We start from the raw sequence: 26,372 nt of genomic DNA, 5'->3' as shown, positions 1-26,372 counted from the left end.
TCTTCTGCATCCTCACCACCATCCATTGTTTCCTTAGTTGTTAATTTTAGCCATTCTGACTGGTGTGAGGTGGTCTCTCATTGTGGTTTTAATTCCCTGATGCTGAGTGATAGTGAACATTTATTCATGAGTCTCTTGGCGATCTGTATGTCTTCTTTGGAGAAATGTCTGTTCATGTCTTCTGCCCATTTCCTGACTGGATTTTTTGGTTTTTTTTGGAGTGTTGAGTTTGATACATTCTTTATAGATTTTGGATACTAGCCCTTTATCTGATAAGACATTCGCAAATATCTTGTCCCATTCCATAAGTTGCCTTTTAGTTTTGTTGACTGTTTCCTTTGCTGTGCAGAAGCTTTTTATCTTGATAAAGTCCCAGTAGTTCATTTTTGCTTTTGCTTCTTGCCTTTGAAGACATGTCTAGCAAGAAGGTGCTGTGGCTGAGGGCACAGAGGTTGCCACCTGTGTTGTTCTCTAGGATTTTGAAGGATTCCTGTCTCACATTTAGGTCTTTAATGCATTCTGAGTCTGTTTTTGTATATGGTGTAAGAAAGTGGTCCACTTTTATTCTCCTGCTTGTGGCTGTCCACTTTTCCTAATACCATTTGTTGAAGAGACTGTCTTTTTCCATTGGATATTCTTTCCTGCTTTGTCAAAAGTTAATTGACCCTAGAGTTGTGGGTCCATTTCTGGGTTTTCTATTCTGTTGCATTGATCTGTGTGTCTGTTTTTGTGCCAATACTATTATGTTGTGGTGATTATAGATTTGTAATACAGCTTGATGTCCAGAATTGTGATGCCTCCAACCTTGGTTTTCTTTTTCAACATTACTTTGGCTATTGGGGGCTTATCATTTTACATTCTTAAAATTCATTTTGCTTGGCAATTACCACTATTTACTTCAAAATATTTGTTTTACATTTCAACATACTGTGTTTCCATATGATTGTATCTTTTTGACATAGACTGTTTTGATTTCTATCTCCACATTCAGCAGGTAGTCTATTTAAGATTCTCTCTCTCTCTCCCTACGCCCTTCTCTCTCCTTGTGTTCTTTCTAAAATAAATAAATCTTAAAAAAAAAACCCACTCCATATGGTAAAGGTTAAGGAGTTCTTTCTACCTTTACAAAGTACAGAGAGAAACCACATAATACAGTTGCTACTAATTCTTAATTTTAAAGTCTTTAAAAGAGAAAAGGAAAATTTTAACAAGAGCAACAATAAGACTGTGATGTAAAGGAGAAGAAATTAGTAGATGAGGCAAAAATTAGAGAAGAGGGAATTAAAGGTGATAGCAAAAGTTCAGACAATTTCACCACTGCCTTGTGACTGATGACCCTCCCTTGTGTTAGAAGAGAACAGTGAAATCCTTACCTTGGCTTAAGGTCAATTACTAAGAGCTTCATACATACCTGTAATAATATTACTGAGCTCTTCAAATTTTCCACTTTTGCTTTTGTACTCTTCTTCTGCCACTTGAAGTTGTGGAAGACACTCGACTAGTTCCTCTGCCTTTTCTTTATTACTTTGTGTTGCCTTAACAAATTTTTTCTTTAAAGAAAATAAAGCTAATTGTGAGCAGAATTTACACAATTTACACTCCAAAGCAGAATGTAAGTTCTTCAAGAGGGAGAGTTTTCTCTTAGTGTCCTCTTATCATGAGATGCACAGAAAGGCAGTTGGCACATACTAGGTATTTAAACAATATATTTTGGCTGATTGACTCACTCTCTGACAATCTACAAAGTAAGGAGATTAGATTCAATGGGCTTTCTAAAGATCCATTAGTTTCTCTGGCTCTACTGCTAAGATCCTATTAATGCTACCCTAAACATCTATTTAAGAAAATCTCCCTTAGTTGATCATATTTTGTGTGTGTGTGAGAATAGGGAATAAAACAGAATACACAAAAGTCCTAAGAAGTGTGGGTACAAGTAAGAAATGGGGAAAAGGCAGAAATAATTATATATATTTCTACACTACATGGGCAAAAAGTGTCCCAAACAAAATATGAAAATGCCTGCTTAATTGTTCAGGTCTTATTTCGTTTCAAAGGAAATAATAGTTGGACCTTAGAAAGGTCCAGATGGGACCTTGGAAAGTCAGGGTGGGTTTGTCATGGAGACTACAGTGGAGACAGCCAGCTGACATTTACTAACTATTCTGTCCTTCAATGTCAGGACTTCTGAGTTCTAGCTCAGTGCACGGCTGCCAACTACAATGATTTCTCAGCTTTCCTTGCAAGTAGGTGTGACTAATGAGTCTGTGAGCAGAAGTGATATGTGCCACTTCTGGGTCCCCACGCCCCCCTCCACAGAAAGCAGCATATGCCCACTTGGTCCTTCCCTCCTTCGCCTGGCTGGAAAAGAATGAGAAGGGAAGCTGCCACTTGGATCTGCCTATGTCAGCCTCATGCTGAGGGTGGCAGAGCTGCCCTATCAAGCTTGGACCCCTTCCCTTTGGCCTGTTATGGGAAAGAGACATAAACATTCCTCTTCTGGAATGATCACATCAGGCGATCTTCTCAACTAGATACTCAGATTCTTAAGATTTGAATAGGCCATACTTGACCCAGTTTATTAAAAAAAATTTTTTTTCTTTTAATTTTTATTTTTATCCAAATTGCACACACACATAATCCGAAGGAACCCCTGGGTTCCACAGGGCAATGCTTGGCATGCTTCCCCAAAGAGGTACTCTCACAACACAGCTGACCAGAGGCCAGTAGTGTCCTTTGACCCCACCAAAGTGATAACTCAGATGGAAGAGGAAGACACCACATGAGCGGATAGCCCCCCTGGTTTTGAAGTCTCATGCTCCAATAGGAGTCAGCATCGTTTGGGTATAACTTCTAGGTCCCAGAAAGGGACATGTCCACTCAGAAGAGGCACCAAAAGCCCAAGGAAATCCAATGTTCTAGTTTCTCACCCGTTACTCTTCCCATCGAGATGCAGCATACCAATCACGGGTCATTCCATACAAGCAATGTTGCCTGATAATACAACTTTGGTTGTCTTAACTTTACCAGGCTCTGCAGGAATGACCCAGAAAGTTAAGCCAAGATCAATTTCCCAATAAAGGAGAGAGGGTTGCTAACACTTAACTACATGTCTTGTTTATGTTCACTGTATTTTGGCAACTCTTTGATAAAGCAGCTTATCTGTGCCCTAAAACAGTGACATGCCAGCCTTACGTCCCCTCCCGAACTGCCATTAGATCCTTAGGAATAAATATAGAAAGACAAAAACATAGATTAAAACACTGTAATTTGGGCGCCTGGGTGGCTCAATGGGTTCAAGCCTCTGTTTTCGGCTCAGGTCATGGTCCCAGGGTCCTAGGATCAAGCCCTGCATCGGGCTCTCTGCTCAGCAGGGATCCTGCTTCCTCCTCTCTCTCTGCCTGCCACTCTGCCTACTTATGATTTCTGTCAAAAAAAAAAAAAAAAAAAAAAACCCAAAGCACTGTAATTTAATGGGCTCCCTGGGTGGCTCAATCAGTTAGGGGGCTGACTTTGTTTCGGCTCAGGTCATGATCTCAGGGTCGTGGGACTGAACCCCTTGCCAGGCTCCACACAGTGTGGCATCTGCTTGTCCCTCTCCTTCCCCCTTCTGTCCTTCTTCCTGCTTGCATGCTCTCTCTCTCTCAAATAAATGAATAAGATCTTTAAACAAAGCACCATCATAGGGGCGCCTGGGTGGTTCAGTTGGTTAAGTGTCTGCCTTCAGCTCAGGTTATGATCTCAGGCTTCTGGGCTCGAGCCCTGCATCAGGCTCTCTGCTCGGCGGGAAGCCTGTTTCTCCCTCACTCTTTGCCTGCCTCTCTGCCTATGTGAGATTTCTCTGCGTCAAATAAATAAAATCTTTACAAAAAAGCACAACCATAATTTAAATCTATTACAATGAAGAATCAGGAGTGGATTCTTCCCCACTGCAGTGTTATGAAACTCCATTGTGTCTTATCTAGATTATGTTCTCTAAGGAGAGCTTGGGGGTCTCAGGAGGTATGTGAATGCATAATTTCATCCCCATTATCTATACCGACTTAGCTGCCAGCACTTCCCTGACAAGAAACCACACTCTTGTTTCATGGTTTTGGTACCACATGCTGCTGCCTCTCAGGCCAGTTAGCATTTGTCTCCTGACTCAGTCAGACCCGCAGCTTCTTCAGTTCCTTCAAGATTCCCTGATTCCTGAGCCACATGCACAGTTACTTCAGTGATGGTGGGCTCTGGCCTTTGCGGCAACCCCTTGGAATTGGAGCCTTGGAAAGAGAGAGACTGATGCAGGTCCCAGTCCCTGCTCATCGGGATGCATTCCAGCTTGTCCTGTGACTTCCTGTCTACCTTCCCTTGCCACCTGCCTGCCCTGCAGTCTTCAGGCCCCCGCTCCAGACGGGACGCTGACAGCCTCACTGGACTCTGTAAGCAGCTCCCACCACCGCAGAAGGGCACATCCTCTAACAGACCCTTGTCCTGGGGACTCTGCTTTTCTGACCGAACCCTGCCAGACACAGGGCTGTAGGATCCAGCGGTCCCACTAGTGATCCATGTGTCAGCACTAGATCAGAATAGTGTAGAAGCCTGTGGCTCCTCACATCCCGAACCAAAGGCAGAAATGCGACTCCAATTTCCAGTTTGCTCTGGGTTACTGACGAGGATTATCAAGGGGAAAGGGGGTTGTTGCTTTATAATAGTGGCATATGAGCTGCCTTTGTGTGAATTAGACACAGGTGGACACAGCCCTGTGGCAGGCGCACAGCCCGGCAAGTGGGATGGACGCTGGAAGACGGCCCACTGACCTCACCTAATCGCACTGTTTAAGCCTCAATGCCATGTTACCTAGTGTCCTTACCTCACTGCTGGCTTGATGGGGACTTCCTCCACTGGTTCCCCATTAAGCATGATGGTAAACTCTGCCAGCTCTGTCTCAGGAAATACCCGACATGCTGACTGCCTGCTTTCAATCACTTCCTTAGTCACCACTCTGGTTCGAGCTACTTGAACCACTTGGAATATTGTTCTGGCTTCCTCACTGGTCTTCCTGCCTCCACCACTACCTTCCTAAATTTTACCCAACATAGCAGCTAGAGAGCTCCTATTTAAATGAAAATCAGATTGTTTCAGTCCTTCACTCGGAAACCTCTACTGGCTTTCCAGCCCATGCAGAGAAAAGACGAAGTCCTCACAATGGCCTATAAAGTGGCAGACCTAGGAATGACCCTCCCTCTTGGATTGCCCCTCAAGGAAGGACTCACTGCCTTGTGGCAAGGAGTGTGGTCAACTGCCAGCCTCCAGTGATCGGCTCCTTCAGAGTCTCCGTGGTCATCTAGTGAAGGTCATGCTCTTTGAGGGGTGGCCCCCAATCAACCAACAAGCAAGGAGGTGGTGCATGGGTGGGGTCATTCCTGCCCCAGGCAGGGCTCCGCTAACGGACAAGGTGCTCCTTGCTCAGGAGCACCCCACAGAGAGTTTGCGGGTTCCATAATGTCCGATGGCTTCCCCTGCCCAGTCCTTTCACAGGTGCTCCTCCCTAATAAACCTCTGCACTCCTCGTTCCAGCTCAACATCCACTTCCGGAAGATGGTTCCCTCTCCTTCCTATCTGCTCTAGCCACACTACCTCCATGCTATTCCCCAGAGGGGACAGTCTTGCCTCAATCTTTTGTGTTGGGCATGCCCTCTGCCTGGAGCCTGCTTCTGCACGTAGCTACACAGCCCACGTCCTCACGGCCTCCAGGACTTACCCTTCCTTCTCTGATAGTCCTCCTTCCCTCCGCACATGGGCTGCATCACACACTCGCCCTGTCCCTGGTCCCTGCTTTATTTTCCTCTATAGCATTTCTCACCACTGAATATACTAAATGTTCCACTTGTTGATCTTGTTTATTTTCAATCTCCCTCCACTGGGATGTGAGCACCATAAGTGTAGAGTTTTGTGCATCGAGAATACTAGGCACCCAGACAGATGGCAACTGATGGAGAAATACTTCCCATCATGATTCCCTTCCATTTTTTCTAATTTATCTGATTTATCTAATTTATCTCTCCTTTCTTTGTTCCCTACGTTGTGCCAGTTTCCATCTCACTCTTCTTATTTCCAGCCATCCCCTTCAGATCCCTCTTCCCTGAGTTCCTAGGTTTCTACGTTGCTGACTTTCCTTGGCACTTCTATGAAATTACAGTGTTGTTGTTGTTTTTTAAATTTATGTAGGAGCATTTGATCACAGATGTTATGCATTCCAACACCATCTTTCTGAGTGTTCTTCTCCTGTTGGAAACTATTGTTCCCTCTTTCACTTGTTTTTCTCCTATTTTTGTGTGGAGGACATAGCTGCTCCTTCTCTGTCATTCCTGTTAGAAGGAGCTCGCTTTTCTTGCACCGGTTATCTGCAGACAATTTCTGCAGGATTTGGTGGGGGTTGTGCGGGGAGGTGTAGGCTTGGCAAGAACTATACTTTGAAATGTCAGGACCCCCTGCTCCCCCGCTCTGGCAAGGGACAGTGATCTTCAAAGAAAGCCCTTCTTTCATGCAGCCAGACCTCTGTTCCTCTTCAAAACGAATCAAGTTCACAAGGGTTTCTCCCACCATCTCTTTTCTCCTCCTTCCAGTGTGCCAAGGTAGGTCTCTCAGAAACACCCCCTCACTTTTCAAGGTAACCCCATCACCTTGAAAACTGTGTCTTCCATTGTCTTTCCAGAGACCTGCCATCTCTGGGCTCCCTGGGTACACTCCGTGCCTTTTTTCTCTACCTTGCTCAGCATCCATGCTCACCCCAGACTGGCTCCTAGCAGCCCCAGCTCAGTGGGATGCCCTCTCTTTAATGATGATTTCTGCCTTTGGCCTGACTGGCCTCCCTAGCCCTCTGCTGCTTTCCCTAGCCAACCCCGGGTCAGATCGCTGTGGCTCCTTGGTGTCCTCCACCTGTCCCCATGGACTTTGCCAGCACTTCTACCCAACTTGAAGTGTCTAATTTTCTGTTCTAACTGAAAAAAGAAAAAAAATGCTTTTTTTGCTCTTTTTTTCTGAAAAAAAAAAAAAAAGGGATCATACTGAAATTGTAGCCTTGCTCACACTGGAAGATTTTATGTCGACCTCATTAGAATAGCATGAAATATACACCTCCCCCCAAAGCCATCTAAAATCATTCTTAGATGTAAAACAAAACTTACCTCATACTTGCTCAACTCTTGAATTAACTTTTTTTCTTTGACAATAAATTTCTCCTCTGCTTGTTTTAATTCTAATGTAACTTTTTCGATCTCTGCCAAAAATTCAGTGATCTCTTTTTCGCGTTCAGTGGTCTAACAAGGGGGAAAAAAAATAACCTAAACCTTAAGATTTGCCATTTGCCTTTGTAGCCCTCAGCCTCACATTTTCAAACAGCCAAGAGTGAATATCTCTTTGCATGAGACTTGGCTCCAGTGTTAGCTTATATTATTTCACCGTTTCCACTGAGAGGAACACTTCATTTTCCCTACAGAGGTTAATTTATTCACCAGACAATATCTATAAGCTACAGGAGGAAATGGGGAATGGGGACGGAGGTCAGAGGGCCAATACTAGAGCTAGAGTGATGTTTAGTATCTTTTTTTTTTTTTTTTTTTTTAAAGAGAGCTTCCCTAAAAGTTAACATCAAATAAGTTTCTGGTGGCCTGTTTCAAAAGCATCTTCTAGAGAGAAGTGCTGCTTTGTTTGCTAAATTCCTACACTTAATACACAACAAATAGATACACTCCTTAAGAAAGTTAAACAATGCACTCTAAACATTGCCAGAAAGGAAAACATCTTTTAACAAGGTAAGGTTGAATTAGGTGTTGAAGGAGAATCACTGATAACGAGGTAGTAATTCTAAGGCTGTACTAACACGGAGTAATCCTATTAAGTTCTTGGACTTCCTTTACCTCTTGTAATAATTCAGCGCGTCTGAGCTCCAAACTCTGAGTTTTATCTAAAATTTCTCCTATTTCAATTTTTATCTGCTTTCTCCAACGGGCGTGTTTTTTTCTCAAACAAGCTACTCTCCACTGAGTTATAACACTAGAAATTCGAACACAAAGAATGAACGTTAAATCGACATAATGGTCTACTGAAAAGATGAAAGAATTCAATCTTAATATGATTATATATCCAATAGGACAGTGGACAGACCACGTGTGGCAGCTCCCCTCCTTTAGGTAAAGGATAGAAATGGGAAAGGTTCAGGGGCAGATGGCTAAGAGAAGAGACCCAGGCAGGAAGAGTAGTGAAATTCCCTAAATTACCCAGAGTGCTAATAAGGGATTTCATCTTCTGGGTTCTCCAAACTTTTCCCTCCATGGCCACATAAAAAAGCTACACTGGAGGAGGGTAAAACTGTGCAATTGAAGTCTTGTACATGATATTAATAGCAATGACAACAACAATAAAATAAAGCTTTTGCAAATACTTCCTAGGTGCCAGGGAGTCATCTCAATATTTGATACAGATCATCTACCATTCATGGTGACCTCACAGGGTGAGTGCTACCATCATTGGCCACTTTGTAGGAATGGGAGAAGAGAGATTGCTAAATAATGTGGACTTGGGCACAGAGCTGGTAGGAGACAGAGCAGCAAAGCAGCCCATCTTCAGAGCCCGTACATTTATCAGCTCTCTTCTACTGGTCCACACCAAAGCCTGGTAAGCAAGAGGTACTGCACCAGTCTCGGCAATTTCACTCTTTGGTGAGTTCACTTGATTGAAATGGGAAACTCTGGTTCTGTTCAATGTCCCAACATCAAAATAACAAACACATCTAGACCTGAGAGAACCCAAAATTTAATTTAGGAAACTAATTTCCTTGGACTCCAGGCAGCAACAAGTACTCTGACTTCCTCCCTAAGCTGGGGCCCTATTCATTAAGATAAACATATACTACTCATAACACAAATGGATTTTTTTTTTTACCATCTCTGATTTTCTCTTTCCAGGTTTTCACTCAGGATTTCTATTTGTTTCCGATAAACTGACTTTGTTGCTCTAAAAACAAGAAAACATACGTTGGGTTTTGCATTTATGGAAGCCAGCAGAATTTATAAAAGACTTGATGTATCATTCTTCTGCACAAGAAGATTACCATCTAATGGGAGACAAACCAAACATAGTGAAACAACTAAAGGTTGTAGACTCAGAGAAAATTATGATTTCATACAAGTGCAAGTATTGTAGTGGACACCGAAGGGAGGGAAGAAAAGATTCTGGGGAGACAACTGAGGAAAGCTTATTGGAGTTTAATATTTAACAGAGGGAGGAAGACAGATTCGCAGAATGGAGGTAGAATCCCACGATGGAAAGGACATCATCTTTTGCAAAGACACGGAAAAGGAGAAGCAAGTCAGGACTCTTCTGACCAACATGGACTTGCTGCAGACAGAGGACATTGAGGGAAGTAATAATGGTGACATGGGACAGGTGAAGGTCAACAAACTGGTGAGGAACTTTGGATTCTAGACTGAGTCCTAATTTGATGCAACATATAATTGAGAAAGCCTATATTGATTTTTGTACTAGGGGTAAGTAACAATTGAGGATGGAAGATTTTCTTGTGAATCTGGGATGATAGAAGATGAATGAAGAGTCTAACACAAGTTTTAGAAGACCTGATTATTTTTATTCCCTTTTTTCCTATTGAGTGCTTCAGACACAGAAAAATAAAATATGACTTTGTCTTTTGAAAAATAGAAATATTCATAACTGAAACAGAATAGGTAATGCTGTGAAACTAGAAACCACTGTGTTCCGTCCTTTTTCTCCATTTGAATCATAGTCTGGGCTCTTGATTTCCTACCTCAATAAATTTATTATCCTCCCCGGAACTGCAAGTTTCTTCACAATGTGCCCCAACTTCAGTGATTTTATTTACTTATATATTTGGTTTAATTCACTGAGAAGTTGAACTAGTTTAAAATAACACAATAGTAATACACAAAGTCCTAAGTGGAAAAAGTTACTGGGTCACAAATTTGGCTCTGAGCTTCCTGGTGCCCAGAGCAATGATGGCATAACAACCAGTTATGGAATCTCTATTAATCATGTGGAAAATAGGAGCCCTACTCAAACTAATTCTGTTTTCCTGCTCTTTCACAGTGAAGAGTTCATAGTTTCCCGTCTGAAACCAACACATGAAACAGATGTTTAAGTATGTTGTTTAACAGCATAAGGACAAGCAATCCACACATCCTGCTAGATTTCTGTTGGTACAGGTCAAATTCAATCACCGCTATCTTAGTACTATAAGCTAAGCTCCACTGCCCTGTATTCAAATAACAAAATGTATTCAAATTATAAAAATGAAAAAATATATAACCCCTTTGATCCAGTAATTCAACTTTAAAGGACTTTATTATAAAGAAATAGTTGTACAGGTGGACAGAGATATACATGTTAAAGTATATCTTTATGTGATATGAACTTTGAATAGTGCTTGTAATATAGAAAACACACACACACACACACATACACACGAAGAAAACACAAAAACAAAGTCCATCAATAGGGCACTGGTTAAATAACACAACATAATCTGTAAAAGAATGATTATATAGTTGAAGAAAGAATGAGGAATGAGGTCACATATAGATAATTTTGTATTCTTCTGAAATAGTTTTAAAATCAGAAAAGTGCAAAAACTAATACAAATATTCCCCTATACCCTTTACCAAGTTCTCCAAATGTTATCATTTACCATATTTATCATTTCTCCCAGATATAGTTTTCCCAGATTTTTATTGGGCTACAACTGAAGCATAACATTGTGTAAGTTACCCAAATGTAAGTGGAAAAATTCTAGTTACAGAAAAGGACAATCCCATTTTTAGATGTACAAACATACTCCTATATGGAAAGCATTTATAGCAAACTGTTAACAGTGAGATCTTGGGGGAAGGGTATGGAGATTAGGGTAACTTTTACTCTTCTAAGCTAAACATTTCTATATTTGAATTTTAAAATTAGGTGCAAGCATTATTTTTTCAACCAGAAAAATTAAAGGGATTTAGAGTGGCAGAAATGAATACCATAGGGGGGTCAGTGTTGTGACAATGTTCAGGCACATTCTTGTTACTGGAGTGTTAATGGGTCCATTTCTCATGTCCTTGTATGGACATGTAGCTTTTATGGAACTTAGGACCTGCCTAACCTTTCAACAATAGGTTCGATGATAATGACACTTCTAGACTGTAAAACAGAGACAGTGAATTATAAGTCTCCTTTTCTATAAGATATCAGAGGTTGTCAGCTCTGTTGTTATCGTATGTTAAAAAATAAATGCAGAGAAGACGAAGACCAAAAGTTTCAAAGGCCTACCGATGAAGATCATGGAGCGTCACAAGTCCTTCTTCCATATTTTTGATGTCTACTTTTCTTTGTGATAGGAAGTTTTCTTTCTGAGAAATGAATACCAGTTGTTTCTGATTCCTACCGTGAAAAAAAAAACCAAAGTTATCCTATGTGGAAGGGTGAAATCATCATCTTCACTCCTCAGCAAGGGAGGATACAGAGTCACAAATAAGAATGTAAGAAAGTAGGCTGGGAAGTTCAGCTCATAAACTATTAACTGAACAAATGAGTAAAAGTAGAAACAGAATCTTTTTTCTAGTTGTGGCTAAATCTAAACTTCTAAAAAGTAATTATTAATTAATTATTAATTAATTATTAATTGATAAACCACAAGAAGGATACTATAGACTCCATCCCTCTGAGTGGGGATGTCCCTTGTAATGCATTTATCAATTCTACCATGTTCTTTTGTGAAGAGTGAAGGAACCAGTCATAACAACTAAATTTTGGGTTTACCTCTTTCTAGCAGTGTGACCTCAGGAAGAAACTCTGCCTGTGGATGAGCCTCAGTTCCCCCCTTCATAAAATAGGGCCTACAAATGCTCACCACGTCTCAGGATTAAATGCGATGAAAAGAGCGCAAGCCAGTGTGTAGCATGGCACCCATGAGGCATTCTATACAAAGTGGTTATAGTTTGTCTCCCATTTGCAGAGAAAATAATGGGAAGCATACAGTTTTGTTCAATGTCAGTTTTTTCCAGACATTGATAGGGACATTCCTGTAACAGAAAGTGTTCTGTTTCTGTGTCTCATCTTCAAAACTGCTATGGACGCAACTATGTCCCCCACAGATTCATATGGTGAAGCCCTAACACCCAGGGTGATGGTATTTGAAGATGGGGCTTTTGCAAAGAGATCAGGTCACCTGATTAGATGAGGTCATGATGGGGTGGAGGCCCTCATAAGAAGAGACGCCAGAGAGCTTGTCCTCATCCTCTCTCTACTATGTAAAAACGCAGTGAGAAGGCAGCCATGTGCAAGCCAGGAAAAAGGGCTCTTATCAGAATCTGACCATGCAGGCACCCTGATCTTGGACACCCAGCCTCTGGAATGGAGAAATCAATTTCTGTTGTTGAAACCACCCAGAGTGTGGGGTTCACTTAGGGCAGCCCCACTTGAAGACAAAAACCAGGAATGACAGTAAATGTTTTAGTGTTACAATTGTTTCTCACCAGCACATTTTATGATTAAAACTGATAACAGTATTGCTCTGGGGGAAATTTTTGCCTAAAGATCTCCTAACAACAGATTCTCAGTACCAGTTCAAATTGGATGAGATATAATGATCGCAAAACTGCCTGCAGCTCCAATACCCCACCGTTTTCACGTCAGTGCTCCCAGACACTGTAATTAATGCTCCCCAGTAATCTCACATCACCTGTGGTGATGGATTATTGCTTAAAGAATTCATGCTTGCAAGATGTTGTTCTGTATTCATTAAGAAACTATTGGTGAATGCCCACTATCTACTAAGCCATGTTTAGGGGATATAGGTTTCAGAAGGATCATTCTGGTGGAAGGGAGGGCAACAAGAGAAGGGGGAAAAGCTGAAAGTGGGGAGAGCTTTGGAGGGACAAACTAGAGAATGGAGTTGGAGAAGAAAATGGGGCATATCTGAGACACTTCGGGGAGGTGGCATTGACTAACCTTGGTGCTTGAATGGAGTCCAACAGGTAGTAAAAGATAAGAATTTCCTTGAATAATTTCCCAGTCTCAGTGACCAAAGCTTTCTCTGAGATAGGGAAGAGAGGTACAGAGCCAGTTTCTGATGAAGGTGGATCTCACAGTTTCTCTAGACAGTCTCATAGGATCAGCAGGATTTTTTTTTTTTTTTTGGAGCTGATTTAGAAGTAAATATAATGCACACGGTGTTGATGGATCTGATCTGACCCGAAGGAGGAAAGCATTACACAGTGCATAGAGAGGCAGATTAGGAGTGTGCTTATGTATTTGGGGTAAATAATATCTCACAGTTGTCAACTGATTTGAAAACTAGGAGAAGCTGAAATGGAGAGTCACCATTCTGTGGCCAGGGAGGGCACCCCATAACTATGGCATGCTGATTCATTTACAGATCACAGATAGAAACATACTCTTCGTAAATTTTCTGTTTCTGCATATAAAGTTTATCCTCCTCGCTTAAGACAATCTTATATTGTCTGAGAAGAGTCTGAAATTTCTCCCGTAGATCCTTGTTCTGTAAACGATTTTTGTGTAGCTGCTCAGCGATCTAGAAAAGAAAAAACCAAAGCAATTGAAGTAGAGGACTTGCTTCACATTTCCTTGGAGGGGCGTCAGTCATGCGGGCGACTCCACAGCACTGGGCAAATTACCTCGCACACAGTAAGTATGCCATAAATTTATTGAGTGATGTAATTCTATATCCAATATGCAATTACACACCTTGGGGCCTCTCCTATAAATTATGACAAAAATGTAGAAAGGTAGTAAACATGATGGAAAAACCATGGAATAATAATTCATATTGAAATAAGAACTAGGATTAATAAACTGAGATCATCCGGCAGGATCTGTACATCTTACACTTGGGGAAAGAAAATATATCAACACTAGCTCTGCCTCAAAACCTCTTGGATGAGAAATATGGCTGCCTCTTGTTAAATACTTCTATTCAAGGACAAAAATAGTGCTCATTAGTGAACTTTGTACTTAAGATGTTTCTATTGAATTACTTCAAATGAGGTAAGAAAGTCAGGCTTAGTACGAGTCATAGGCTGAGTAGTTCAAAATAACCTTCTGGCTGAGGACTACTAAAATAGCTGCATGAAAAAAATAAAAATCTTAGAAGTGCTGGAGAACAAATAAGATAATGAGGAATTCTACAAGAAACTGAGAATCCAGAGTAGTCAATCTAGCACTGAAAACTCCTTTCACTCTGAGGACATTTACTGACATGGAAGAAGACACTTGGGGGAATTTCACTTTCTTACTTGACAAGAGGGGCAAAAATCAACACTTACAGCTCCCCCAGGTGTTGAGTCTGAGAAACCTTCCACCACTTCAGTCTGGGATCCCAAAAGGCTTGCAGAAGCTTTTCGGAGAAGGGGAGATCATCCTGGAGAAGGGGAAGTTGGAAGCCTGATTTTGAAGCTGGAAGTTGGTCCAGCCTGATTTTGTTCACCAAGGAATGTCAAGTTGCATTAAAGTGGCTGGAGATGAGCCATGCCCCAGCCATCTGATGGGAATGAATGGAAGTCTGTTTCTGAGGAAGATACGATCATCCTAAACTTCAGATTGTTTCTACATTTCTTTTATTCGAATACAATGTCTGGTGTACAGTTTTCCACCAGGAACAGAAGGAAGTAAGACAGCATGAACAAAGATTGGCAGAAACAACAGACTGCAGAAAACAAATCTACAAAAACATCTGCTACTGAATGGAATTAGACACTGAACTATGTAAGTACTGTGTTTACTATAATCAAAGAAATATTAGAAATACTTGAAAGTTACAGCAAGGAATTAGACATGGTGAAGAATGACAAAGCAGATTTGAAAATTACCAATTAAAAAATGCAATAGCCAAAAATAAGAGCCAAAATAAGGCCATTCTGCCCAGAATACAGCAGGGGGAGACAAAAGGCAGAAAATACAGGAGAGGGTAAAATACATAGAGAAAACGTATATTAGTACAAATAACTGTACACACACAATGTACATACCTACATATGATCAGAGTCTCAGAAGAAGTGGAAAGAGAACGAAATATGTAAACAGATAATGACTAAGAATTTTGCAGAACTTATAAAATACAGTAATTCATGACTTTAAGAAGCCCAACGAATCCCACACAGGAGAAATAAAAAAAGAAAACGTGGACATCTCATAGTGAAACCAAACTATGTCAAAGGAAACAAAGAAGAACTCAGGTAAATGAGGCACACCAAATTCATGGATCAGAAGACTTGATATTGTAAAAATGTAACATTATGTCACATTACATTAATATTGGTTTAAAATATTAACAAACAGGGGACGCTTGGGTGGCTCAGTTGGTTAAACGGCTGCCTTTGGCTCGGGTCATGAGCCTGGGATCAAGTCCCGCATCGGGCTCTTTGCTCGGCGGGGAGCCTGCTTCTCCCTCTGCCTCTGCCTGCCACTCTGTCTGCCTGTGCTCGCTCTCACTTCTCTCTCTATGACAAATAAATAAAATCTTTAAAAAATATATTAACAAATATGACCCAACCTGATCTATAGATATAATGCAACTCCAGTCAAAATGTAAACAGGTTCTTTGGCAGAACTTGATAGAGTGATAGAAATTCAAAGGGCCAAGAATAGATGCAATCTTGAAAAACAAAGTTGGATTTATACTAGTAACTATAAAGGCTTATGTTAAAGCTGCTAATTAAGAAAAAGTCTGGTTTTAATGTGAGGAGAGACAAGTCCAAAGGAACATAATAGAGAGTCTACAGATCTACATACATATTTATGATGTATTTGTGATCTACATATAATTTATGACAAACATGCCATTACAATATAGTAATAGGCAAAGACTGATTTTCATTAAATGGACAACCTTATGGAAAAATATGAATCTTGACCATCCTCTCACAGTGTACACATGCACACACACAGACTCCAGATGCCTTGTAGTCAGTCCTAAATGTGAAAAGTCAAACAATAAAACTTCTAGAAGATCATGGGAGAAGAATTTCTTCATGACATAGGACTTAAAAAACAAAAAGGAGTAGGTTGATAAACTGGACTTCATTGTAACTAATAAATTACATCCATCAAAAGATAGATCTGTACATAAAGTCTGTACATTTACAGTATATATACTGTTCTGTATCTGTGTGAAATTTTATAATAAAAAAATTGAAATAAAGTTAGCATAGAATTTCAGGTCTTCACTGAGCTTGCTTATTACACCTCATGAGAATTAAGATTGTCTGCCACCAAGAGTCCAGTGGAAATAATGAATGGGTCAGAGCCCCGATTCCTTTGAAGCAGTCACTAACTTGTACTCATGGAGTTTGGCTGAAGGCTATGTATTAAGGGGAAACCCCTCTGCATTTGCCCCTACGAGAAGTAAGCCATGCCGGTGCAGGGATCCCAGGTTTCCAGACAGCTGGGGGGCTACAAACTATGGAGCTATTATCTGAAACCTGCCTTGTAGCTCCTCCAATAGGAAATAAATAGAAAGGAAAAAGAAATCCTTTGCCCAGAGAATGAAAGACAACTTTAAAAACCAACCAACCAACCAACCAACCAACCGACCTTGTCTAGTTTCTGTCTTTCAGCATCTTCACAACTAAAAGAATCAGAGTAGGTCTAACCTGGAGAAAAGCCATCCCTAATGCTACTAACTCATAACCAAAAGTGGAAAGAATTTAATTAGCTCAAATCATTCTGGAAGAGATCCTCCTACAATGTTTTATGTTCTATTTGTCATGTAGTAACATATTGTGAGATATTACTTATTTAGCCAAGACCCTTTTGTTGGACTTTAACTGTATCTTCCCCCTAATTTTTCAACTATCACAATGAATGCTCTACTAAGCACCTTGTGGATAAAATTTGGTTTACACCCATGATTATGTACTTAGGGTATTTCTTTTAACCTAAGATTTAAAGTGTCCAGAGATTTCTCTCAGGGGCTAAATCTGACTCAAACACTTCAAGACATTATTAAGTGTAGTATAGGTTGCTAGACTTTATAGGTACCACACAACAGTAAGGAGGTTTCTTTTTTTTTTTTTTTTAATAATTCACATGAAAATATCCATTGGTCTGAATATTTCTAATGTAAAATATTTCTAATGTAAAATATTTCTAATATTTCACAACCACATGACAAGTTACCAAATGATTCATTTTCACACAGATAACATTTGCTCTTTCATATATTTAAAATACTTTGGGATAAAGTAGTTTTGGGAGGGGATAGAAATATTTAAATCAATTACTGTCAATGACCATGACTATTATTAATTCATGAAAAATCTACTTTGAGAAAATTACACATTTTTCAAAAACGTTTAAAATATTAAACAAAAATGAATTACAACCTAAAAGTCCTAATTTCCATCTTCCTACCTGGAACATTCATGGAACATTCTCCAGAACTCAATCACAAGAGGGAAGTTGGAAAGAACTCAAATACATGGAGACTAAATACATGGAGACTAAAGAGCATCCTTCTAAAGAATGAATGGGTCAACCAGGAAATTAAAGTGGAATTGAAAAAAATCCATGGAAACAAATGATAATGAAAACACAGTGGTTCAAAATCTGTAGGACAGAGCAAAGGCAGTCCTGAGAGGAAAATATATAGTGATACAAGCCTTTCTCAAGAAACAAGAAAGGTCTCAAATACACAACCTAACTCTACACCTAAAGGAGCTGGAGAAAGAACAACAAAAAAAGCCTAAACCCAGCAGGAGAAGAGAAATAATAAAGATCAGAGCAGAAATCAATGAAATAGAAACCAAAAAAATAAATAGAACAAATCAATGAAACTAGGAGCTGGTTCTTTGAAAGAACCAATTAATAAGATTGGTTAATTAATAAGATTGATAAACCCCTGGCCAGACTTATCAAAAAGAAAAGAGAAAGGACCCAAATAAATAAAATCATGAATGAAAGAGGAGAGATCACAACCAACACCAAAGAAATGCAAACAATTATAAGAACATTAAGAATTATACGCCAGCAAATTTGACAATCTGGAAGAAATGGATGCATTCCTAGAGACATATAAACTACCACAACTGAACCAGGAAGAAATAGAAAACCTGAACAGACCCATAACCAGTAAGGAGATTGAAGCAGTCATCAAAAATCTCCCAAGAAACAAGAGCCCAGGGCCAGACAGCTTCCCAGGGGAATTCAACCAAACAATTAAAGAGAAATTAATTCCTATTCTCCTGAAACTGTTCCAAAAAATAGAAATGGAAGGAAAACTTCCAAACTCATTTTATGGGGCCAGCATTACCTTGATCCCCAAACCAGACAAGGATCCCATCAAAAAAGAGAATTATAGACCAATATCCTTGATGAACACAGATGTGAAAATTCTCACCAAAATACTAGCCAATAGGATCCAACAGTACATTAAAAGGATTATTCACCACGACTAAGTGGGATTTATTCCAGGGCTGCAAGGTTGGTTCAACATCCACAAATCAATGTGATACAATACATCAATAAAAGAACAAGAACCATATTATACTCTCAATAGATGCTGGAAAAGCATTTGACAAAGTATAGCATCCCTTCCTGATCAAAACTCTTCACAGTTTTGTCGAAGATTAATTGACCATAGAGTTAAGGGTCCATATCAGGGCTCTCTACTCTGTTCCACTGCTCTATGTGTCTGTTTTTATGCCAGTACCATGCTGTCTTGGTGATCACAGCTTTGTAATAAAGCTTGAAATCAGGTAAGGTGATGCCTCCAGCTTTATTTTTGTTTTTCAACATTTCCTTAGTGATTCGGGGTCTCTTCTGATTCCATACAAATTTTAGGATTATTTGCTCCAGCTCTTTGAAGAATGCCGGTGGAATTTTGATCGGAATGGCATTAAAAGTATAGATTGCTCTAGGCAGTATAGACATTTTAACAATGTTTATTCTTCTGATCCAAGAGCATGGAATGGTCTTCCATCTATTTGTGTCTTCTTCAATTTCTTTCATGAGTGTTCTGTAGTTCCTCAAGTACAGATCCTTTACCTCTTTAGTTAGGTTTATTCCCAGGTATCTTATGGTTCTTGGTGCTATAGTAAATGGAATTGATTCTCTAATTTCCCTTTCTGTATTTTCATTGTTAGTGTATAAGAAAGCCACTGATTTCTGCATATTGACTTTGTATCCTGCCACGTTGCTGAATTGCTGTATGAGTTCTAGTAGTTTGGGGGTGGAGTCTTTTGGGTTTCCCATATAAAGAATCATGTCATCTGCAAAGAGAGAGAGTTTGACTTCTTCATTACCAATTTGGATACCTTTTATTTCTCTCTGTTGTCTGATTGCTGTTGCTAGGACTTCTAATACTATGTTGAACAAGAGTGGTGAAAGTGGGCATCCTTGTCTTGTTCCTGATCTCAATGGGAAGGCTGCAAGCTTTTTCCCATTGAGGATGATATTTGCTGTGGGTCTTTCATAGATAGATTTGATGAGGTTCAGGAATGTTCCCTCTATCCTTATACTTTGAAGGGTTTTAATCAGGAACGGATGCTGGATTTTGTCAAATGCTTTTTCTGCATCAATTGAGAGGACCATGTGGTTCTTCTCTCTTCTCATATTAATTTGTTGTATCACATTGATTGATTTGCGAATGTTGAACCATCCTTGTAGCCCAGGGATGAATCCCACCTGATCATGGTGGATAATCTTTTTAATGTTCTGTTGGATCCTGTTGGCTAGGATCTTGTTGAGAATCTTAGCATCCATATTCATCAGTGATATTGGTCTGAAATTCTCCTTTTTGGTAGGGTACTTGCCTGGTTTGGGGATCAGGGTAATGCTGGCTTCAGGAAAAAATATACAGTGGAAAAAAGACAGTCTCTTCAATAAATGGTGCTGGGAAAACTGGACAGCTATATGTAGAAGAATGAAACTCGACCATTCTCTTACACCATACACAAAGATAAACTCAAAATGGATAAAAGACCTCAACGTGAGACAGGAATCCATCAGAATCCTAGAGGAGAACATAGGCAGTAATCTCTTCGATATCAGCCACAGCAACTTCTTTCAAGATACGTCTCCAAAGGCAAAGGAAACAAAAGCGAAAATAAACTTTTGGGACTTCATCAAAATCAAAAGCTTCTGCACAGCAAAGGAAACAGTCAAAAAAACAAAGAGGCAACCCACGGAATGGGAGAAGATATTTGCAAATGACAGTACAGACAAAAGGTTGATATCCAGGATCTATAATGAACTCCTCAAACTCAACACACATGAAACAGGCAAACACGTCAAAAAATGGGCAGAAGATATGAACAGACACTTCTCCAATCAAGACATACAAATGGCTATCAGACACATGAAAAAATGTTCATCATCAGCCCTCAGGGAGATTCAAATTAAAACCACATTGAGATATCACCTTACACCAGTTAGAATGGCCAAAATTAACAAAACAGGAAACAACATGTGTTGGAGAGGATGTGGAGAAAGGGGAACCCTCTTACACTGTTGGTGGGAATGCAGGTTGGTGCAGCCTCTTTGGAGAACAGTGTGGAGATTCCTCAAGAAATTAAAAATAGAGCTTCCCTATGACCCTGCAATTGCACTCCTGGGTATTTACCCCAAAGACACAGATGTCGTGAAAAGAAGGGCCATCTGTACCCCAATGTTTATAGCAGCAATGGCCATGGTCACCAAACTATGGAAAGAACCAAGATGCCCTTCATCAACGGATGAATGGATAAGGAAGATGTGGTCCATATACACTATGGAGTATTATGCCTCCATCAGAAAAGATGAATACCCAACTTTTGTAGCAACATGGATGGGACTGGAAGAGATTATGCTGAGTGAAATAAGTCAAGCAGAGAGAGTCAATTATCATATGGTTTCACTTATTTGTGGAGCATAACAAATAGCATGAAGGACAAGGGGCGTTAGAGAGGAGAAGGGAATTTGGGTAAATTGGAAGGGGAGGTGAACCATGAGAGACTATGGACTCTGAAAAACAATCTGAGGGGTTTGAAGTGGCGGGGGGATGGGAGGTTGGGGTACCAGGTGGTGGGTATTATAGAGGGCACGGCTTGCATGGAGCACTGGGTGTGGTGAAAAAATAATGAATAATGTTTTTCTGAAAATAAATAAATTGAAGAAAAAAAAACCTCTTCACAGTGTAGGGATAGAGGGTACATACCTCAATATCATTAAAAAAAAAAAAAGAATTACAACCTAAAAGTCCTAATTTCCATCTTCCTACCTGTTTTATCTTCTGCAAGAATTCCTCTTTTTCAATACCAGATGAATCTTCCAGTGTTTCTTTTGTATTCACAAAAAATTGTCTATGATCAAAGGAAGACAAACAGATTCATATTAGGGCATGTTTTCCAGCAAAGCCACAATTATTTATGATACCAGAAACTTAGAGCTTCCATCTTCCTATACAACACATTTATTGATATGTTTATTAAAATAAGCAAAAAATTTTACTTTTGATGAAGTAATACATTCTGTCTTTATTAAGAAACAATTATCAGACACTTGTACTCTGCAGGTGTTATAAGTATTATAGTTCAAAGTTGTTACCCTCATGGAAATTACACTCTAGTGAAGTACTGAGAATATAAGCAACTTATCAAAGCAATAATAATAATAAATTTCAGATAGTGTTAAGTGCTTTAAAGAATACAAAGTAGAGTGAAGGACAGAGAAATCCTGAGAATCAGAATGCTTTCAGACAGGTGGTAAGGGAGGGCCTCTTGAGATGACTTGTGAAGGACCTGAATGATGAGAAGGGGCCAGATAGGTGAAATCTGAAGAGAGTTTTTCACGTAAAAGGTATAGCCAGAGATAATACTCTGAGGCAGGAACAAGTTTTGCGTATTTGACGAGGAGAGGATTATGAGAAGGCTAGAGAGGTAGACAGAGACTAGATCATGTGGGGGCTTGAGGACAAAGTACAAGTTCAGAGAAAACCGGGGGAGGATTTTTTTTTTTAAGCAGAGGAGAGACTTGAACTGATTTCCATCTTGTAAAGATGACTATGGCTACTTTAGTGGAGAAAGACAACAGTACAGGAAGACAGACGATGCAGAAGGCTATAACAATGGTCCACAAGGGAGAATCGTAGCTCAGACTAACATTGTAGTGGTGGAGGCAGTAAGAAACAGTTGGATTCAGGATATATTCTGAAGATAAAGGCAACAACACACCTTGGGATTTGGCTGGCATCTGAGTTGGGTTAGGTTAGCTGGTTGGTTGGGTTAGTGTTAGGTAGTGAGGAAAACAGGAATGGTGGATGATTCCTAGGTTTTCCCTTGAGTAACTAGGTAAATGGATGGAAGACTGAAGGAAGAGCTGTTTCAGTGAGGTAGGAAATTAAGAGTTCTGTTTAGGACATGTTATGTTTGTGATATCTAACAAATATCCTCCAAGTGGAGATGTCAAATAAGCTGTAGAGTCTATGCATTTGCTCCTCAGTGCTGGATATATAAATTTGGGAGTTACTGGGATACAGAGGGTATATAAAGCCATAAGACTGGATATATGGAGGGTGAGAATAGAGAAGGGCCAAGAACTCCAAAATTCAGAGCCAGAAAGAAGAATTAGAACCGATAAAGGATCCTGAGAAGGAGCAGTGTAGTGAGTGACATAAAGGACTATAATGTTTGGGAGGCCACAAGAAGGAAATATTTTAAGAAGGTGGAAGTGTGGGGGGTGTGGGTGGCTCAGTCAGTTAAGCCTCTGCCTTCAGCTCAGGTTATGGTCCTGGGGTCCTGGGATCGAGCCCCAAATTGGGCTCCCTGCTTAGCAGGAAATCTGCTTCTCCCTCTCCCGCTGTACTCTCTTGTTGTCTCTGAAGTAAATAAATAACATCTTTAAAAAAAAAAAAGAAGAAGGTAGAAGTGTGTCAAATTCCATTAAGAACTCAAGAACTTTAAGGAAGAGTCTAGATCATTACAGTTTGGCAGGATGGAAGTCACTGGCAATCACGACATCTGAAATAATTCCAACACTTTTAAGAGAGTATCTCTATTTTTCATAGCCTCTTGCACTGCAAGGGCAAGTATGTACTCTGGGTCACAGATGACGTGTCACTTATAGACAAGATTTAGCTTCCAATCCCCCACTTCCTAAGTGCTGAAAACCAGCTGAATGGCAAAGAAAGACCATACCCATTTAGAAATGTAGGCACTGGATTTGCCTTTATGCTGCCAACACATCGTGTTGGACATCAATAATAATGAACAACATTTAGACTATCAATGCTTCCTATGGACTTGTGGTTAACTTGGGTTACTCTTAACTGTCCCCATACAGATGGCTGAGTGACTTTTGTTTTTTCTTCAATAGTTGGACCTCAAAATATGTAACAAGCTTGCAAATTAAAGATTTCATGGAGGAAAAATCAAAGCTTATAGATTAATAGGAAGACGAATTTGTGCAAATTATTTTAGTTTCTTGTATAATTTGCTCTTAAAAGAATATTATAGACGATTACAAAACAATACTGTTTTGACTCTTCGAATCTGCCAAGCAAGATTTATGTGCCTTTTCCCACCTCCATAGACAGAGAAAATGAACTAAAGGAGAAAAACAAAATGAATGCAAGAATTTTCTCTTAATTTGCTTGGTAGTAAAGAGGGAAAAGTATAGTTTTATTAATAACCTAAAACTTCAGTCACCAAATTAATCAAGTGTACTTTTCTTCAGGGAGATTCCATATGAATGAAAACTCTTGAAAAGCTGGAATTGAAAAAAAAAATATGATGTGTCATTAAAAATAGATCAGTGAAGGGCAGCCGGGTGGCTCAGTAAGTTGAGAGTCTGCCTTTGGCTCAGGACATGACCAGGTCATGAGTCCTGGGATCAAGCCACATCAAGCACCCTGCTCAACAGGAAGTCTGCTTCTCCTTCTCCTGCTGCTGCTCCCCTGCTTATGCTCTCTCTCTCAAATAAATGAAATCTTAAAAAACATGGATCAACAAATCCTCATTTCTTTCTTAAATATATTTAAAACAAATTAGCTAACATGAAGACTGCTTATAAATAAAACTTCATCAGTGTAGCAAGGTTTTTAATCATAACTCTTAGAAATAAGAGCTAGTCTGTATCTTCCTCCATGATTATTTGCTAGTTTTTCTTTAAAATACGTATGAACTAAAATGACTGAATCACTTTCAGAGAAAAAGATTTTTTTATTCTAAGTTTTAATTGTAGTATTACTTGAGCTTTTATACTTATTAATCTGGTACTGAGTATAAGGATTATCGCTTACTTTATGGCTAGATGTTGGTAAAAACAGCATTTTTTGTGCCATTGCTGTTTTAGAAGAAATAATTTTAATTACAATACATGTGATCCTAGTAGGAATAAGCCATACTATAATCAGATTCTACATGGGATCCATGTACTTGCCTTTTGGGGAATCTACCCAAGTCCAAAATCTGTCTTTTAAACCATCAGGAGAACCCAGGGGTAGGCCTGGAAGGCACATTTATACTATAAGATCCCACCTTCCTCATCAGAGCTGGGCCAAACACCTTCTGAGGAGAAATCTGGGCATTCTCCTGGGAGAAGTCTGCAGGTCCATCTCCAAAGACAGGTGGACCTGTGACAGGTAAACTCAGAGAGTTTCAAATGACCATGCTGAGCTGTAGGCTCACCAATGACAGGACACTGCATGTAGGTAAAGACAGAATAAAACACGGAAGCAGGGACTATGCACATTGGGGTGAACAGATTTCCTCAAGTTCATGGTCCCAGTAGCATGGGTCAAAGTTTTTGCCCTGAAACTTCCTTGTATTTTCTCAGTAAGCTCTGTAAGTCCCCCCCTGACTAAGAACAACTGTCATAGCCAGGGTAGGTGAGTCTTACAGGAGGTCCCGCCAATGCCTTCCCCTGGGAGCATATTTGTTTGTAGGGAGTCAGGAACTGAAGTGAGAACAATTCATTCCAGAGTCCCTGCCTTTTCCCTAATGACTGCCTCATCCCCCCCTTTTTTTCTCTTGTTCATCTGAAAGACTGGTTAATTTCCAAATGAAGAGGTGGCTTTACAAAGCTATCACAAATTTCAGAAAATTAAGAGAATATAGTTTTCATTTAATACAAAAGAATTTAAAAAAAAATGAAAGAAATGCTTCACTAAAAAATAAAGTATCAAACTTACATTTTATCCTCCAGTATCTTACAGGATTTCTTCATTTCTTCGAGCTCATGTTCCCAATGTCTTATTGATTCTTGTAGTCGTGCTATCTCTAAATTGTGATCACTAAGAACCTATTGAAAATTCAATGAAATGATGGCACTCAATTTTTACCGAATGATTCATGACAGTGTTTGATTCACTAAATACTCATGTAACACCCATTCAACTTTTACACTGGGGATATCCTTTAATTAAAATAAAAAACAATTATTGGGACGCCTGGGTGGCTCAGTGGGTTAAGCCGATGCCTTCGGCTCAGGTCATGATCTCAGGGTACTGGGATCAAGTCCCACATCAAGCTCTCTGCTCAGCAGGGAGCCTGATTCCCTCTCTCTCTCTCTCTGCCTGCCTCTCTGTCTACTTGTGATCTCTGTCAAATAAATAAATAAATAAAATATTTTAAAAAAAAACAACAACAAACAATTATTAAAATAGTTTCTTCATAAACCAAACCTGGGCAGAAATAATCCTGAAATCATCAGGAAAAAAACCAACATTTTGGAGAGAGCCCAACCAAATACAGCAGTGAGAATGTGAAAATTACAAAAACAACTTTCAAAATAATGAATTCATTTTGACTATCTTTAAAAAAAAATCCAAACAAATCTCCATTTTCATAATCATCGTCAAAATATTCTATGATATTAGAATGAGGATTACAAAAAAAGTAAAAACAAATTACTTTGAGAAATATGCTTATACTGAAGAGAATTTTTCCTAATATTTAATTGGTATTTCAGAAATGCTACAGTAGGGTATTGTGATAAAATGTCAGCATGATTTAAAAGGATGAAGTATGAACAGAGAAAATTCATAATGAAACATTTTTACAGTGCAGTTTGGGAATAAAGAAAAGGGAGGCAGGGGCACATGGGTAGCTCAGTCAGTTAAGCATCTAACTCTTTTTTTAAAAAATATTTTATTTATTTATTTGACAGAGAGAGATCACAGGTAAGCAGAGAGAGAGAGAGGGAAGCAGGCTCCCTGCTGAGCAGAGAGCCCAACGCGGGACTCGATCCCAGGACCCTGAGATCATGACCTGAGCCGAAGGCAGCGGCTTAACCCACTGTGCCACCCAGGTGCCCCAGCATCTAACTCTTAATTTCAGCGCACGCATTGGTCTCAGGGTGGGGAGTTCAAGCCCTGTGTTGGGCTCCACGGC

The 26,372-nt window shown here is 39.7% G+C and overlaps 1 protein-coding gene across 1 annotated transcript in view; it reads right to left on the bottom strand.

Moving 5' to 3' along the window:
• Positions 1 to 26,372, bottom strand: part of CCDC175 (coiled-coil domain containing 175) — a 69,443-nt gene that overhangs the window by 27,686 nt on the left and 15,385 nt on the right. The window contains exons 7-14 of the mRNA XM_044229803.1: positions 25,172 to 25,281; positions 21,263 to 21,344; positions 13,446 to 13,582; positions 11,320 to 11,430; positions 8,923 to 8,994; positions 7,899 to 8,034; positions 7,167 to 7,298; positions 1,412 to 1,550 (exon numbers count right to left, since the gene is read on the bottom strand). Of these exons, the coding sequence (XP_044085738.1) occupies positions 1,412 to 1,550; positions 7,167 to 7,298; positions 7,899 to 8,034; positions 8,923 to 8,994; positions 11,320 to 11,430; positions 13,446 to 13,582; positions 21,263 to 21,344; positions 25,172 to 25,281 (919 nt within the window). The remainder of the gene's footprint in view (positions 1 to 1,411; positions 1,551 to 7,166; positions 7,299 to 7,898; positions 8,035 to 8,922; positions 8,995 to 11,319; positions 11,431 to 13,445; positions 13,583 to 21,262; positions 21,345 to 25,171; positions 25,282 to 26,372) is intronic.

This window comes from Neovison vison, chromosome 13 (genome assembly GCF_020171115.1).
Source record: "Neovison vison isolate M4711 chromosome 13, ASM_NN_V1, whole genome shotgun sequence".
Lineage (NCBI taxonomy): Eukaryota > Metazoa > Chordata > Mammalia > Carnivora > Mustelidae > Neogale > Neogale vison.
Note: the sequence above shows the minus strand (reverse complement) of the source record. Positions and strands in the feature narration are given on the sequence as shown.